The 18429-nt window shown below is 41.0% G+C and overlaps 2 protein-coding genes across 22 annotated transcripts in view; one reads left to right on the top strand and one right to left on the bottom strand.

Moving 5' to 3' along the window:
- The window catches only part of TRPM3 (transient receptor potential cation channel subfamily M member 3), a gene marked incomplete at both ends in the record, with an annotated part of 787829 nt that overhangs the window by 573565 nt on the left and 195835 nt on the right, over positions 1-18429 (top strand). For 6 of the 21 annotated variants that reach the window (XM_082657218.1, XM_082657229.1, XM_082657233.1 and 3 more), the window contains one exon: positions 5975-6049. The exons of the other annotated variants lie outside the window; for them this stretch is intronic. In XM_082657218.1, the coding sequence (XP_082513344.1) occupies positions 5975-6049 (75 nt within the window). The remainder of the gene's footprint in view (positions 1-5974; positions 6050-18429) is intronic. 21 annotated transcript variants of the gene reach the window in all.
- On the bottom strand, positions 4189-4642 carry LOC309824378 (transcription and mRNA export factor ENY2-like). The gene has a single exon (XM_082657240.1). It carries the CDS (start codon positions 4541-4543, stop codon positions 4238-4240), a length of 306 nt encoding a protein of 101 aa, XP_082513366.1. The 5' UTR covers positions 4544-4642; the 3' UTR covers positions 4189-4237.

The following is an 18429-nucleotide window of genomic DNA, read 5'->3' on the forward strand; positions in this document are numbered from 1 at the left end:
GGAACGCAAAGAAAATATTTGCAACCATGACAAAGAGCTTATTTACATAATAAGCAAAGGGCATCTACAAATCCTAAAGGAGAATCCTGTAAGAAAATGGGCAAAGTATATCAACAGGAAAATCTTGGGGAAGAAAATACAAATGCTCAACTTCACTCAAAATTAAAGAAATGGGGCTTTCCTGGTGGCGCGGTGGTTGAGAGTCCGCCTGCCAACGCAGGGGACACGGGTTTGTGCCCCGGTCCGGGAAGATCCCACATGCCGCGGAGCGGCTAGGCCCGTGAGTCATGGCCACTGAGCCTGCGCATCTGGAGCCTGTGCTCCGCAACGGGAGAGGCCACAACAGTGAGAGGCCCGCATACCGCAAAAAAAAAAAAAAAAAAAAAAAATTAAAGAAATGAAAGCTAAGACAACAATGAAATTTTTTTAACCTATCAAATTGACAAAAAACAATTTAAAAATATCTGGTGTCAATAAGTGTGTATGGAAATCTGTACTGGAGGGTGTGCAAATATGGGCAACCTTATCTGGAAGATAATTTGGCTACCCCTATTAACTTTTAAATGCACATACCTTTTGGCCCTGTAATTTTACTTCTAGGGATTTATTTTATGCATATTTATTGCCATATGGTTTATGGTAATAAAAATGGAAATAATTCAAAGATTCACCAATAAGTGACTAATTAAATTATAGACATACACTGTATGTCTTATAGACATACAGTGTATGTCTTTCACTGTAGACATACAGTGAAAGACTGTGAAGTTATTATAAATAATGCAATAGCTCTGTTTGGGCTCCTATTGAAAGATACCCAATGGTAGTTTTTATGTCCTTTTCTTAAGTTAAAGCCTATTGTACAACAGTAGAACTGTGTGTTTATGATCACATTTATGTTTTTTAAAATTATGTGTGTGTGTGTGTATATATGCTTACAAAATATCTTAAAGGACACAGATGAACAATTATAGCTTCTAGAGAATGAGACTTTTGAGGTAAGGGAAGTAAGATGAGAACTGACATTTTCCACTAAATACCTTTTAAAAACCTCTCAGTGTTGTTTTTTGACAATGACCAAATATAGCTTTTATAAAAGGAAGGAAGGACGGGAAGGAGGGAGGGAGAGAGAAAAGGAGGGATGGAGAGAGGGAGAGAGGAGGAAGGATGGATGAAGGAAGAAAACTTTTTGGAAGTAGTCAGCCTATCCATGTTCAGTACTTTCTTCCCACAAGTGTATGTTTATCATTCTTGACCTGTGGGTAAGGAGCCAACACAGCTGTGTTTGACACACCTTGATTTCTCTTGCTCACTGAGTCTGCTGGCAATTCTTTGCTTCATCTAAGACAAAAGGAAAGAGTCAAGTCAGGAGACCTAATGGAAGAGGCTGGTCAAAGACATGCCATGGAGAATAATATTCTCAAATCATATAAAGGATGTGTATAAAACAATAAGACAACATAACAGGTTTGAATCTTATATTTGATAGTGGCTGGAATCAGAGCCAAAATTATCTTCCCTGTTTGGAGTTGGTAAATGACAAAATAGCCTAAATTTATTCCCAATCCTTAGCCATAACCAGGTAGCCTAGTATAATGGGGCTCCTGAAAATGCCCTACTTCTATACCTCTACCATGAGCACAATTCAGTAGAGCTAAATTGTTCATTTTCCTTTTATTAGGCTCTTGGGCACCCCAAAGTCCAGCTCCCCTCTCCCTGGATCCTACTCCCCGTGATGGAGTAGGCTCACACACAGCTCATTCAACAGCCATTTCATGTTGAGTATTGTCTGTGATGCTCACACTGGAAAAAATGGCTCCCACTATATTCTTGACTCCATTGTACTCTTTAGATGCTCTGTATGGAGCCAAAATACATGTCAGAAGTTCGTCAGCTTTTCAAAATATGGCAAGAACGAGAACTCAAAATATCTGTCATCTAAAATAAGTAGTGATCGCTCCCTCTGTTATTTTCCCCTTGATAGTTCTTCTGTTACTCCACCAGTATTTGCTTGTGTGCCTACAATATATAAAGCACTATAGAGGTGGCAAGATAAATAAGACATAATTGTGCACTTGAAGAACTTAGAGTTTTACAAATAAGTTAGCAATAACTAGCTATTGAGTGCTATTCTAAAACTTTACAAGGAATAACTGATTCAATCCTTACAACGACCCTATGAAGTGAGTACCATTATTATTCCCATTGGCCAAAAAGAAAACTGAGGCACAAAGGAGGTCAAGTAATAGCCCCCAAGGTCAGACTGCTAAAAAGTGGCAGACCCAAGAAGTCTGCCTGCGTCCATGCCTCAACTGTTGTGCTCCACGGGCTCTCAGTATGCAAAGGGCTGCATTAAACAGCAACAAGTGTCAAATGCCCTTGAATGATACGAAATACAACAGGAATTCAGACAGAAAGCATTTCTGGATGGAATGTTCATGGGGGCAGTGTAGTCAAGGTATTCTCAGGAAGATTTTGACAGATGGAATGTGGGCAATGGATTGCAAGCTATGCGGGTGAAAGCTTTCAACATTTAGAAAGGTAGTGCATAGCATGTGGTCTAATTACATTTATTTTACTTTCATTAAATTGTTTTTCCTATCTTCATAAGCAAAATTTCAGCTGCAAATATAAATAAGGTCTATATGCGAACTAGGCTTAGTTTGTTTCTTTAGGAAACACGATCATCAAAATCATAAGGATAAGATATAGATGTTTCATTGTTTCCCTTTTATTGACCCTCCTTAATAGAATGATGTAAAGGTAGAATATAGTGTAATATGATAAATGGAACATTATTGTGTATACATAGATATAGATATATAGATGGGGCAGAAGCAGAGCTATTCATACTCATGGGATTCTATATATCCATAACTATATATTATCATTGGTATTTTATATATATATATATATATATATATATATATATATATATATATATATATATATATATATATATATATATATTTCACCTAGTTCATTGCCTTCATTTTCCAGATAGGAAAGCCCACTTGGAAAAGGTCAATCAAGTGTCCTACCTAAATTCATACAGTGAATTAACTGGCACAGCTTTTACCTGAACTCATGACTCCAAACTCCTAACTGCTGCTCTTTGCTCAGCATTGTCATTACCTTAGTTTGGGAGGTACTTCTCTTATTCTGTTTAACAAAGCACCAGGGGAACTCAAATAAGAAAAGGTTCTCCAGGCACCTGAGCAAGGAATAAAAGCAGGGCACTTAGGATATCAACGTATTTGATGCAAAATCCTTAGCCCTTTCTTCTCCAGTTTTTCCCCTTGAGACCATTTCTCCACTGCATCTTGAAGGGTAAGCAAGGAAGTATCAAGAGAATTGGAATCACAATCAACAGACACTGGATGTTCAGACATTTCCATTTTTAGCTGTGCAACAAATCGGCAAAAATCTGGTTGATCTGCACTAAAATGTCATTTAACTTTTGTTCATTAGGACTTGGTAACTGTGGGGGGAAAGAAAGAAACTAAAAATATCAGTGTGCTGTTCAGTCTGCAGGAAAGACACAGCTAAGCCAATTTTGTGCTTGGTTCCTTAAACAAGCGCTTTTGTGGTAAATTTCCAGGAGGGTTTGTGTCATCAGCTCTTTGAGGGTTTGCTCGTAATATTTAACAAGCTGTCTAATTGTTGCACAAAGTAGTGGAGTGGCCTGGGGAGGTGTGTGCTCCCAAACTGAATTTATGTTCTCAGGAAGGTGCTAATTAGTAACTTTCTGGAAAATGTACAGTAGTTACTCTTGGCTTGTTACTTTTTTTTTTAATTCATGAGATATTTATTAAAATAACACATTTAGGGAAAAAATCAATACAATTGTATGCATCATTACTGAAAACTGTATACCATCATACAAAAAAGGATTTTATTTTGGGAAATCGATTCCTAATTTATGACAAGTTCCCCCCCACCCCGCCCCCGCTGCGTTGGGTCTTCCTTGCTGCGTGCAGGCTTTCTCTAGTTGTGGCAAGTGGGGGCTACACTTCATTGTGATGCGCGGGCTTCTCACGGGCTCTAGGCACACAGGCTCAGCAGTTATGGCGCATGGGCCTAGCTGCTCCGCGGCATACAGGATCTTCCCTGACCAGGGATCGAACCCGTGTCCCCTGCGTTGGCAGGCAGATTCCCAACCACTGTGCCACCAGGGAAGTCTGGCAAGTTTTACTTTCAGAAATAAAACCACAAAACAACACAATCTAATTCAATCTTAAAGGCTGGCATGCTGAGCAAGGAATGTTCTTATTCTTTGTAGGAGCTCCTTCTTTACACTGTCAGGTACCAGGGCTCTGCCTTTTGGTGTGATTTCAGCCACCGAGTCATCAACAGTAATGTGTTCTAGTCCTTTTTCTTTAATTACCTCTTTACAGTGTGCCTTCAACTGATCCTTCCAGCCACATTCAGTTAATTTAGCTCTCAGCCACTCTTTGAGGCATTCTCTTTCTCCAGTTTCTATCAACTTTTGGTTAATTGCTTCTCTCATCTGCGCATCTTTGTTCATCTTGCTAGCCACCATCACCGCGGGCAAGGGCTGTTCCTTCCCAGTGATGAAATGACCCTTGCGCTGACGACCATTACCTACCACACTCTTCGGCCGCCAGGACCTAGACCCTCCTTGGCTTGTTATTTTGTAAACTATTGATAATCCAGAAGAACCAACCCTTATATTTTGTGCTTCAAGTGATATTGCTTTGTGTTTTCCCCAATGAGTACATTCTTATGAAGAGGCAGCCCTGCCAAGTTATGGGCACTGAGGAAATTACCAAGTGATGTTTTATGAAAAGTGAGGTGAGACCCTACTATGCCTCTCACCAGCCAGCTATCCCCTGACCAACCAACAACCAACAACTACCACCCCAAGCTGTGGCTGCTCTAGAAGTCTGGCTTGATTCTAGGACACTAGGGCTCGAACCTAACTCAAGGATCTGGGCCCCTCTGTAAATGCTGTTTTAGGGAAGGAGCAAAAAGGGGCAGAGGCAGATTCTCCTGAGGCCTAGATTTGAAATGAGATCCCGCCTGAGTCATCTAGCATAAAACTAGCTTGTTAGTAAGTTAACAACTCCAGAGACATTACTTACCATTAAATTTCTCTCCCAGTTTGGGATAGAATAGCCAGAATTGGTAGGAAACCTGTTATAATGAAATGTCTTTGACGACTTTTTTTTGGAAGATAGATAGATAGAAAGGTAGGTAGGTAGGTAGATAGATAGACAGATAGAAAGAGGTATATGATAGAGATAATATGTGACAGATAGATATAGATATATATGGTTCTATCTATCTATCTATCTAATTAGTCATTTTCTTGGCCCATGAGAGAAGAGAGGGAAATGTGGGGATCTCTTCAGTAAATAACATGAGCTATGTTGAGTGACACATTGGCAATGGTTTCAATTCCCTTTTAAAAAGAAAAGTTAAGTACATTAGCCTCTGAAAAAGTACTTCTTTTAGGTCAGAAGTAGCTAATTACCTGAGAATAAGACATGTATCTCTAGAAATCAGAAAAAAAAATGTTTTTAAAGGGAGGGAGGGAGGAATCCAGTACTTATTCAGCCTTGGAAGACATAATTATTGTTATAATTAGTATAACAAAAACAAACATTTCTTGAGGATTTACTAAGTGCCAAGCATTGTTACAAGCACTTAACATGGATTAACTCATTTAACCCTTTAACCACTACAACAGTTATCTAGGCTGAAACAGAATAATGAAGGCTATGTCCTCCAGCAAAGGGAATGTTGATTTTAAGGACCCGTTCATCTGAGGGAGCAGTGAGACAAGGCATAGCTGGTACAGAGTGCTGTTTGATGCTTTGCGTAGGTCTGAATATGCAGTTGGGTTGCCATCACATGTGTAAATTTATAAATTGGGAGATTGGTCTGCTTTAATAAAATGTGAATCCAACCATTGGGTTGTAGAAATTTCAAAGATTTTATTTTTTGACAGGATGCCTGCCGTTTTTCTCTCTTGATTCCCGCTTGTTTTATTCATTTTGGGGTAGTTGCCAATTAGACCCAATTGGTAAGTATAATTAATGGACAACATGAATTTCCTCTTAAACCCCAACCAAGAAAATTAACCATAGAAATAATGATTTCCTTTACAAATTCCTAACACTGTCCCTCCCTGTGACTGCTGTTTATCTCTTCTAAGACATCCAACTACACCAGAGATTAATTACTCCCTATTATTTTTCATCTTAATAATACCACATAAGACAGAGAAGAGAGAAATGAGCGTTTATTGAGGTCCAAGTATATTCCAGGCACTGTGCTAGCATTTTCATATATACTGTCTCTTTCAATAGTCACAAAAACCCTTCAAAGTAGGAATTATTATCTTCCTTCTTTATAGTAGATGAAATAGCATCTCAGAGTAGTTAAGCCCTTGTTTTATATCCAGTTAGTGGTACAGACAGGTACAAACCTAGGCTGATAAGATTCCAAAACCCTTGCTCTTTTCACCCCACATAAGGAAGCATTATTTCATTCAAAAAGACACTCCGCTAAAATTTTGTTACCTTGGAGGGTTTGGGGGTCATTATTTCATTCAACAACTATTTGAACACAAACTCTGTGTCAGACACGGGTTGAGTATTGGTTCAGCTGGGAATAATCGTCAGCAGAACTTTGGGTGGAGGACAGTGGTTAATGGCAAGATGGTAGAGGAATTCACAGGAACAAGAGGAGGAGGAAGTAGGACAGGGTGGTGGCATGGGCGGTAGGGGTGAAGACAGAGGAGCTCCTGATCGTGTGCCCATGGCTACAGTCTTTCTTCATGTGACTCGTGGACTTCCCTTTGTCATCCTATGCCTGAGAATATATGAAGGAGGCTGGGAAGGCAAAGGGACGTTCAGTTGTCATCACTGGCATCTTTTTGATCATTGCACCATCATCCAATGCATTGGGGTAACCATGACATGAAGTTTTCCATCATTGAGCTCATAACTGTTCCATGAGATAAATAACAACTCTGTAAGTTAAAGGTCATAGCAGAGCTTCATCCAGGAAGCCCTGGAAGTAAGAAACAGTGAATTTATATTCTCAGAGACTGACAGCCCTGGATTCAAATCAAGTGACCTGAAAAGGATGTTAAACTTCCTCTGGGCAGGTTACATGCATATCAGGAACATCTCATTGTCTTCCTTGGATGCTGTAACGTGTTCAGCCTAATCATTCAGACTTTTTACTACTGGTAGAATCAACCAATCAAGTAGAAGACCATCCAAAATACAAATACCAAATTCATGATCAGTTAACTTTGGACTGTGATAACTTGCCATTTTCCAGATGCTCTCAACTGAATGTGTTGTTTGAAGTTTTTCTGCCTTTTAAAGAATTTTCCCTTCAAAAGATAGGTTGTGTGAAGAAGACAGTTACAGTTTAAACATCTGCCCTCTCTTCATTTTATAAAGTGGCTTGACAGAAGTTGTCTGTGACACTGAACTGTTTGCCACGCTTGTTAATGAAAAGTCACCTTGTCAATCAAGAAAATAACAGAGTCAAAAGAATAATATTGAAGGAGTAGAACAAATTTAATGAAACCTGTTTCTTGGTATTTGCCTGTCTTGTTTATCTGACTTATTTTCCAATTCAAGCTAGGAGCTCTCTCTTTTTTAGGAAGGAACCCCATTCCACATTGGAACTCTCTGTTCAGGGACTGGGACAGTTCCTGTAAACAAATGAGTCTGAAACAGGTAACTGTCCACCATTCTGATAAGACTTAGGTTCTTTTACACGTAGGGAAGAATGCTGAGATCTCCTTTCAGATTAGAAAGATTTGGGTTGCAAATGTTTGACTGGCATTTTGGTCTCAGTTGCTGGTCAGAACTAATAGGTCCTTCTGGTGGCAACTTTCTTGGTGGGACTCAGTCTCTTCCTTGTTTCACTAACTGGAAGACCTTCCATATCTTCTCATTTGTTGTTTTTCTAGCTTTCCTCTCCTTCCTAATGCCTGTGGACCTTATGTCCCACCCATTCCAAGCTACTTGCAGTTTCTCTTAAAGGACATGCCCTGTTCGATGTGTTTTTGTCCCATTTTGACATTTGCTGAAAGTCCAACCTCTCCCAACTCTACTTATTGGCAAAAACCTACACTCTTAAGTCTAGCTTGAAAATCTTCTTTTTTCTGAAATACTACCAGAAACCATACACACACACACACACACACACACACACACACACACACACACACACACATGTGATCCTCTTAGGCTCAGTTATTCACCACATAACCCTCGTTTCCACAGCACTCTGTATAAACCTGTGTTGTAGCATTGCCTCTTTGGTAGAGCGGTTGTCTGCCTGCACCTCCTCCCTCACCACCTGTAGATTGTGAGCTCCATGTGAGCAGAGCCTGAGTCATACTCACTTTTGTCATCCTGCAAGTCTAGCACAGTGCCTGACACATGCAGGTAGGTAGGTGCTCAATAAATTTTTATTGTAAACATCAATACTTGGTTTTCTGGCCTTATTTTTAACTCTCGTTTCCAGCCTGATGTAAAAATGTAATAGAAGAGTTTAGAAACTAAAAGCTATATGGAAGGGGACACATAATAAAACAATAATACATAGATTTAGGGAGGATAAATAAATAGGAACGTGTACAGGTAAAGACCATCATGCATACTTCCAACTGTCATGGGCATAAAAAGGTTTATTCTGGAAATTTGACTGCATTTCTGTTGACTTGTGCTTGTTGTCAAATCATTTCTATCTTGTGGATTTAGAGAGTCTAGGATATACATTTTTGTAGCAGCCAATGCCATCATGGCTTCATTATTTCCATTTACACAGAAAAAGAAATAAGTATTGATTTTTCTGCACTTATCTAAAGTGATAAGTGCCCATGGCTGCTTTTCAGTCTACATTAGGATCAACCATTCAGTAGAAATGCATAGCTAACTTTAGAAAGTTAGACAAACATAAAATAGATGGGAAAACTTGTGCTGACTGAGTGCTTTTCTGCCATAATCAACAATTTTACAGTAGGATATATTTGGAGACGATAAGGTATCTCATTCTCCAGGGGTCTTTTAAAAAAGCAGACTGAGATTTTAATTCACTGGAGATGGGTCAGGCCAGGGCAATTGTCATAGGGCCCTTCAAAGCCGCTTCCCAGGATTTAAAATAATTTGCCCATCCTTTGAAAATACTGTTTGGATCATTTCAAGCCATTTAAACTAGTGGAAGTAAGCCTATATTTCATATAGGCTAGGAAAATGACTAGAAGTAGTGCTCCCAGAATGTCAGTAATAAAGTTGTCATAAGTTTTAACAGAATAAATATCTTTTAACTTGAACCCTCAGCTTAAGATCATTAAGCCCTGAGAAATAGGAGGAAAATAGAGATGTTATGCCCTAATACTGGCCAAATAAGCATGCAGCTTTTTTTTTTTTTTTTTTTTTTTTTTTTGGCATCCATCACTGAAGCAACAAGCACTCTTACCCTTACTGAACAGGCTGTCCCTGTTCTGCAAGGAGGCCAGATTTCACAAGCCTCACAGAGTCCCACATGCCTGCAACCCTGCAGGCAAACACTCAAGTCCTAAATCCCAGGCAGAGGAATCAACAGTTCTTGTTGGCTAACGAGCCTTGACGTCTCTGGGTCCACATGGGGTTCTGTGGGCAATTTCTGGTAGAATGAGGCAGGGTGGAAAAACAGGTGCACCTTTGCTAAAACAGAGGGCTGAGGATTGAAGAGTCAGCTTTCCTGGTCATCAGAAAGATCTGAGCTGAACCCTTCCTCATTAGCAGCATTTCGTCCACCCAAAGGGAGAACACAGGAAGTGCATATTGACTCTGGTTAACATTAGAATTTATTATGAAATCATGGTGGAGTTTGGGGAGAAGTGGAGAGTTCATTACACCCTGTATTTCCATTTTTCTATCCTGTTTTCTTGGTTTGAGTGGAGCAGGGTTTGTTTTGTTCCATTGATTTATTTATTTCCATTATTCAAGTAATAAGAACCGTTGTTATGAGTATGAATTATTGTTCATAAACTTAGGTATGTAGGAAATGTCACATAGTAACAATTTTCCTTAATTCAAATAAATCCAATTCCAAGCCCCCTTTCCATCTAGTTTTGGTAAATTCAATCTTTATCTATTAGGTGTCTCCCACCCTCTCCCTCTCTCTCTCTCTCTCTTTCTCCCTTCCTCCCCCTCCCTCCTTCCCTCTCCCTCCCTGTCTCTGTCATTCTTCTTCTCTCCCTCTTCCTCTCCTCTCTCCTCATATTCCTCTCTCTTCTCCCCTCGTCCTCTCCCCTTCTCTCCCCTCCCCTCCTCCCTCCTTCGCTCCCTCCCTCCCCCCTCTCTTCCTCTCTCTCTCTTTCTCTCTCCCCCCCCTTCCTCTCCTCTCCTCCCACCTCTCTCCCTCTTTCCTCTCCTCTCTTCTCTCCCCACCCCACTGTCCTCTCTCTCTCCCTACCCACCTCTCTCATGCTTATGATGTACCTGGAAAACTGAATAAGAGCCTTTTAACCTCCCTCAGCCAAGGTGACCACTGATAAAAACAACTGCCCAAGCCTGCTTGGTCCCTCCAGGGTGGAAGGCTCTGGTGCTGCCTGGCCGAGTAAAGCCAGCGGTATCTTCACCGCAGCTGGCATCGCCGTGGCCAGGGCTCTGCAGCCCCGACTCAGCACCCCAAAGGCACTTCACAGCAGCCCCCTCAGACCAGATGGCTGTGCTAATCCCACCCTTAAGGAGCTTACATTTGAGTGGAAGGAGACAGAGAACAAACAAGTAAAATACATAGTGTATTGCATAGTGATAAGTGCTGGGGAGAGAGAAAAAGCAAAGAAGGCAGAAAGGCAAGTGCAGGGAAGGGGCTGCAATTTTCAGTAGAGTAGGGGGAGGACTCCCTGAAGAGGGGACATCTGAGTAAAGACTTGGAGGAAATGAGGGAGCAAGTTGTGTGATGTTTTGGAGGAGACCATTTCCAGCAGAGGAAACAACATTAAAAAGGCGCTGAGGTGGGAATGTGGGCAGCATGTTTGAGGAGCATCAGGAGGCCTGTGTGACCACGTAGACGGAAGAGTAGGAGAGGAGTGCGGAGGAGGCCAGAGAGGAAACAAGGGCCAGGGCCAGGCAGGACTGTAAGGCCTCTGACTTTCACATTCACTCTGTGGGAGGTGGGAGCTTGTGGAGTTCTGAGCAAAGGAATGAGTGGTCTTGTATGTTTCAATAGACTCACTGTGCCTGCGGAGTTGAGAGTCATCCAGATTGGGAGCAGGAATGAAAACAGAGTTGCCAGTCAAGAGAAAATGGCACTAATCCAGGCAAAAGCTGATGGTAACTAGACTAGGGGTGGTAGCAGTTGAGGTGAGAAGTAGTCAAATTTGAACCATGATATGAAGGTAGACCAGGCAAGATTTACCATCAAATTGGATATGGGGTATGGTTCCAGATTTTGGAGGCTGATCAGTAGAAGAATGGAGTTTCCATTTTCCAGTCTGGAGAAGACTGTGGGGATGGGGATGGCAGGGATGGGACAATGTCAGGAGCTTAGCTTTGGACATGTCAGATTTGAGAGGCCTCAGAGCACGCATGGAGACGTCGAGAGGGGCACGGTTATGTGAGACTGAAGTTCGGTGGAGATATTTGGCCTCGAATTATAAACGTGGAAGTTGTCTGTGTGTCGACAGTATATGAAACCATGTGAGTGGATGAGATCACCAAGGTAGTGTGTGAGGAGAGGACAGGACAGGAGAGAACCAAGAACTGAGCTTCGAGACAGTCCTTCTATCAGAGGAGAGACCAGCAAAGGAGATAAAGAAGGAGCAGCTAGTGAAGTGAGAGGGAAACCAGAGGAGAATGCTCTCTGGAAGCCAAGCAAAGAACATATTTCCAAGAGGAAGGAGTGGCCAACTGTGTCAAATGCTGTTGACAGGACAAGTAAGGAGAGACCCGGGAACTGACCATCAGGGATGTTGCGAGTCTTTTCTGCCTGTCCCAGGAGTTGGATAATTTCCTCCCCATCTCATCCGCTTCCACCTCTCCCCATCAAATACACTTGTCTTTCTCCTCCTCCTCTTCAGAGCATCAGCGAGCTTAGTTCTTTAACAAAAACCATCATGAGAGCTTATCTTCAGGCCACCAGCGTAAACCTCCTGTGAGAAAAGACAGCCCAGTGGGCCTTTTGGAAATAAGGAGAAGAAAAAACAAATTTAAAATGAAATATGAATTAACTGATAATCAATGATCCCGCTACACAGGAAGATATTATTGACTTTTAGGCAAAGTACCAAGTAGAGAGTAAATTAAATATATGTAATTTCCAGCAGTGCAGTGAAACCCCTGTTGAATTAGGATGAAGTGGTGGGCCATTGGTTTTTAAACGGTTGTAGGTGTTGAATTGCAAGAAGAATTGCAATTGCAATTGCATATCTTCCGGTGCGGGCAATAGTCAACCAATCACATGCAGCTAAAACAGGTGTCAGTGCTTGGCTGACACAGGTTTCCAGCTTGGTTGGTTTCTCATTGATCATAGGCATACTTGGGCTCAACATACTAACAGATGTTGCAATATATGAATCATATTTATCACATTAGTTAGACTCAAAGGTTGGCAAATTATGGCCTGTGGGCCAAATCCAGTGCATTATTCGTCTTTGTAAATAAAGCTTTATTGGAATATAGTCGTGTCCATGCTCCATCTTTCATGCACCGTCTCTGGCTGCTTTCATGCTACAGTGGCAGAGTTGAGAACTTGCAGCAGAGATCATCTAGCCTGCAAAGCTGAAGATATTTACTGTCTGGCCTCTTACAGAAAATGTTTGCTGACTCCTAGTCAGACTTCAATAGACTATTAGAAGTATAACAGGGACATTTCAGTCCTACTCCATGGGCTTTCATCTTAATTTATTCCAGGGGGCACATCTTAGATTTCACTTCTTTTCACAGGTGCAAAGTCTCCACTCCCTACAGTTTTATGCTAGGGTGTTGGTTCTCAGAGTGTGGTCCGTGGACCAGCAACAATAGCATCATCCAGGAACTTGTTAGAAATGCACATTCTCAAGTCCCATTCTAGACCTACTGATCAGAAGCTCTGAGGGTGGGGCCCAGCAGTGTGTATTTTAGCTGATCCTCCAGGTGATTCTGGAGGATGCTAGGCTTGAGAGCCATCCCACTAGAGCACACACTGGTAAGAAGAGCTGAGAACTGGAAATGGGCATTTCCACACACCTCTTCTTGTGATAATTTTCAATGCACAAACTAGTTCTTTGCACATTAGAATCAGGATTTTAAGAGCAGTCCTTAGAGTGCCACGCTCTTCTGTGTAACATTAGGATAACCCATTTACGAGAATGATAGTATTAGCACTGAGTATTGATGTCAAATGACTCTTGGTGGCAGCAGTAGGAATAACTCAAGTGGCTGTTTCACACCAACTCAACAGAGCAGGGTAATGAGGTTAACCACCCCCATGCCCCAGGGCCTTGACTGTCTCTGATTCTTCATCATGACACTCCAGTGTGCTTAAGTGATAGAATCTAATGAGACATTTATTTATAAGAGAGAAGTAGAAGGCATTTATATCCACCTCCATCAAGGATATGCTAGAACTTTATGAGAAAAACTTTAAATTGATCTTTTCCCCCTACAGAATTTATGCAGGTGCTGTTGTATTGTTGCTATTTTCCTTTGCTTAATGATCTAATCCTTCCCTGGAGCTTCATGCCTCTGTGTGGCTAGAAGAAGAAATATCTCTGATAACAAACAGCTGTGATTTATTTAGATGGAGCTAGAAACTGGATCTCAAGAATCAGAGAGGGGCAACAAGTGAGTCTTAGCCTTTTTAAGCCAGGAATAGGTGAACAAAGGAACAGTGAACAAACTCAGGCCCCTTTCTAAATATCCAGAATTGGCGTCTATTTTTAAAAATCTGCTAGAAACGAGTTTGAGACCCTAGAGTGATCATATGTACAGATTTGTCCAAAACTAAATAATTCTGGTTTATAGTGATCCTTGTCATCCCAGAGTAATTATTAATGATGACCTCTTCACTTGCAAGAATGTCCTGGTTTTTGTATAATAAATCACCTGGTCACCCTAGTGAGAGACAAGCCAGTGGAGTGCAGAGTGCAGGCTCTGAATTTCCTAATAGGTCTCTGAAACCCTGTTCAGACATGTGATTTACTCTCAGTGCCTCAATTTACTTAACTGTAAAATGGGGATGATAATATCTCTATCATAGGGTTGGTGAGCAGATTAAGTGAGCATATACAACTCGCCTGGCTGAGTGCCCAGCACCTGGTGGGTGCTTCGTAGCCGCTACTTCCCCTACAGGAATAAGAAACTGTCTTCAGTCAGTTGGCTGAGTGGATTTCACTACATGAAATCATTCACTGCGACCCAGAAATTCATAAGCCCCCTTGTTTGGGTTCCATTTTTAATAAGCTTTTTTTAAATCTGTGGCAATTGTTGTTTCCTTTTAAGGAGCTGTAAAGACATTAAGAAAAAACTGTCTTTCAGAAGAGGCCATATTTGCGTCTAAAAAATAAGATCACGTTCACAAACTTGAACCAGAGGTTCAAGTTTGTTAGATGCTGCTGCAAAATGAATGCCAGAAACAGAAGTGACTGCACTGTAATTCATGGTGTTGGAGCTTGAGGAAGTCGAGTAAATTATAACTCACTCTTGACAGGACAAGATTCAAATTGACCAAGAGTTGAACACTGGAGTTAGGCAGATGGAGATCAAAATATCACTTTTATTAATGATGAAGTAGTTGAAGATAATGACTTATTGTGAGGGCCAAATGGGTTTGCCTGCTTACCTCAGCCCTCAGACAGCCAACCAGAGGAGAAATTTGGGTCTACAGAAACAGTTTTACTAATATTACTGACTGGCACTGGTCCATAGAGGAAAATGAAAAAGGATGCTAAATCCTCCTCACTGAGAGACTTTTAGTAGACTCGTCCTATCCAATCAAGAAACATGGACATTAGTCACCACCAACCAGGTTACTCAATTCTATATATAGAGACAAGAGAAGGACAAGGGGCTAGATGTGTCACATTAATGGAGCCCTCCACATGGAAACTTGACACCAGAGGAAAGAAGGTTTCCCATGACATTGTCACCATACTTCTCACTGAGGATTTAGTAACAGTGAAAGTTTGATCAGATTGGACACATTATCTTTTGGAAAAGATGCCAGATAATCAAATAAAAATGTATCGCTTTTCCCAACCGCTGGTCAGAAATTGGATTACATACCATTACCAGCTCCCAAATAGTCAGTACCCTTCCTTTGTCTCATACATGATAATGGCAGTCAGTTATTTTAATAACTTTAATAACCTTTGTGATGAATGAAGGTCACTCCTGGCCTACAGCAAGTTAGCTGCTAAAACGTATCCATCACCTCAGAGAGAACAGAATTAGGTTTCTACTTCAGTCATATAGTTCCCTATTTATTTCAACTGGAGGAAATAATAGCTTTCACAGACATCCTTCCAGCAAGGGGAAGGGTGTAAACCTTTGTTCCCGTCTTTCTCCCCAGTGTCCAGGACACGTTGTCACTGCAGCTGGGTCCAATTCTGAGAAATAATAAGGCTTCAATTTAAAAGTACAAGACAGCTGAACTGTAATTGGCTATTCAAGTTCCTAAGAATCTGGACTCTTGCAGACTTAATCCAGATGGACAAGGCAATGTGTGAGCACCCACCCAGGTCACTCAGCGTGTTCTTTTCTTGGTCTCTGACCACCACTAAGCCAGTAGTGAAGGCCTGTAAAAGGATACCAGGGACCACTTAAATGGCTGTCATCTCCACTTTGAGCAGTTTGCATCAGTAGTATTGAGGTATGATACTTAGTCCCCTTATAACAACCCATCTATTCATGTCATTTCAGCTGTGCTAGTCCCAAGGTATAGACCCTAGGCATTGTACCTTTAATTTTACTTCACAAGCATTTATTTGAACTACCTTCTAAGTATGAGGCACTATGGAAACCAAAATGTTGTCTAAGAGGGGTGTGGGTGTTTCTGTCCCAAAGGGTTTACAATGTAGTGGATGAAACTTTCATTAAAGCAAGGCAGAATTTAAAAACTGCCAAAGGATATGTAGAAAAATAAATAAATAATGGGACTACAAAGGAATGAATAATTAATACTGCCTGAGGGAGTTAGGAAGGGCCTCAGGAATTAGTAACATTTGAACTGGACTTTGCAGATTGAGTTAGGGTTTCTGAGGGGCTACAATAAATAGCACCTCTTTTCCTCATCCAAGTTCTAAACACTTTGAGAAATAAAAGAAGTAGTTGATGGAACTCAGAATATCATTTTTAGTTGGGGGACAAGTTAGCAGACATGGCTTTTAGACTGTTGACCAAGTGGGATTATTGACTCCCCAGAATTAGGCAGAATTCCACAGTAAGCCTTCATTCCCCATCCCACCACATACACCCGCAGGGACAGGGCCCTGGAGGATTTGGGAGATGTCAGGCTTCCTGCAGGCAGGAAGATGCCAAGAGAAAGAAGAGCGAGACTGAGTGGGCAAATCCAGTTATTATTCTCAAATCTACCAAGGAGTAAAAGCATAGAAAACCCAAGGATCTGCTTAGGAAAAATTCCTCCTCATGAAACCAAGAGTAGGGAAAGATACTCCTCTCTGAAAATTAGGATGGCTAAAGGGAAATTTAAAAATAGTCCTAGATGGAGGATAAGGAAGATAGTCTGGATGAGACTAGAATCAGAATGAACAGAAAGTTCTGGAGAGAGGGGTGAGGCTGTGAATAAAGGTTGGGTCCAGAACATGGGGAGCCTTGTCTGTCATGCAAAATTATTTGGGCTTTTATCTATAAGCAATGGGAACCCACTAAATATTGTTACAGAGAAGACTGTATTTACAGATGATAACTAGCAGTTATGTGATGATTGCTGTAGAGGCAGAGAAATCAGTTAGGAAGCAATCTCAGTAGTCCACAGGAAAACCAGTGAGCACAGAAACTGGGCATTTGGCATCATTCCTGATTTCAGGAGAATTTAAATCAGATCTAAGTGCCCTGGATCTCAGGTCAGTTGATTAAGGGAAAATTGCTTATGTCATAAAACATTTGAAAATTTCTGTAGAAATAATTACATTGTCATATAACCTATGAGCAATCAGGATATACTTGAGGTGATTCAGTATCCTGCCTTCCTTCTGTACCCCAGATTTTAGTGAACTACATGTAGAACACTCTATGATATGCTGGGGATACAAAGATAAACCTACCTACAGAGAAAAGAGATGTCCAAACATGTAAATTAATGAGAGAAAACTTCAAGAGATATGTACGGTACTATGAGAGTTTTTTCCTTGATATCATAGTAGTTGATTGACAAATTTATAAAGTATATTCATTGGCATGGGCTTTTAAGAAAAGTAAATGCTATAAGAACACAGAAGTGAGAACAGTTAATTCTGCCTGGTGGGGGTGAAAGGGAGGGGCCTAAGGAAGACTTTGAGCCTGGGAACTGCAGGATGCATATAAGTTCTCCAGAAAGAGTAAGTCAAAAAGAACATGCCTTAAAGAGGGAATAGAATTTTTCACATTTGGTGCAGGGAGAAGTAATTGCAGTCTCCTTCAAATGACGCAGAGATTTTTTTTAAAATTATTTTGGAAGGGCAAATTAATATACAATTTTGCCATTACCAGCAACATTTCCCTCTCTCTTACCATTTACCTCTCCTACCCAGCCGTGCCCTGCACTGTGGGCTAGGTCTTTCCAAATCATAATTCCCCTGGCTGCTCTGCTGCTTACTAATTTTGCCAAGAAGCCAAAGGATCTTGTACGAGCTGTGGACCTAGATCCTGGCACATTTATAGGGGAGTGTGGGCAAGGAATTATAAAGTAAAATGAGTTAGAATCACTTTGATTACCTTACATTTGAGAAGGCAAGGATGCCTTTTGATGTGGGTTTTGAACAGAGCAGAAACTAAGAAGACTGTAGCTTTGTTTGGGCGAGTTTTCTTGTAGACTTAGATCAATTACATTAAAACATTCAGCCTGCAAACAATGGCCCCAAAGAAAAAAACGCTGGCTCTTTCCTTTTATGAGAGTAATACTTGCCTTACAGCCCATGCCATTGGCCGTTCCCTTTCTTTTGAAACGATTCACGTGGATTGTTGCTTGGATGTCCTAGAAACATATGGACGTTAATAGCAGAACATTTTAATCAGAGCTGTCTGGCCATGAGGGAATAACTGTTTTCCATTGATTAAGTCAAAAGCTAAGTTTGTTTACTAGCATGTAATATACTTGGAGTCAACTTATGAGTTTTGTTATTTGGCATTTACATCTTTGTCCAACCCACAGAATTCAAGAGACTTAAGCTCATTGAAGCACTGAGGAGAGGCCCCTTGGTAGAAGACATCTGGGGAGTGACAAAAAGATCACCTACCCCAAAGCAGA

Source organism: Grampus griseus (assembly GCF_964374135.1).
Source record: "Grampus griseus genome assembly, chromosome: 6".
In the NCBI taxonomy this organism is placed as follows: Eukaryota; Metazoa; Chordata; class Mammalia; order Artiodactyla; family Delphinidae; genus Grampus; species Grampus griseus.

Excerpts from the sequence above, each read along its gene's own strand:
- LOC309824378 (XM_082657240.1), bottom strand. The coding sequence starts at position 4,543 with ATGGTGGCTAGCAAGATGAACAAAGATGCGCAGATGAGAGAAGCAATT.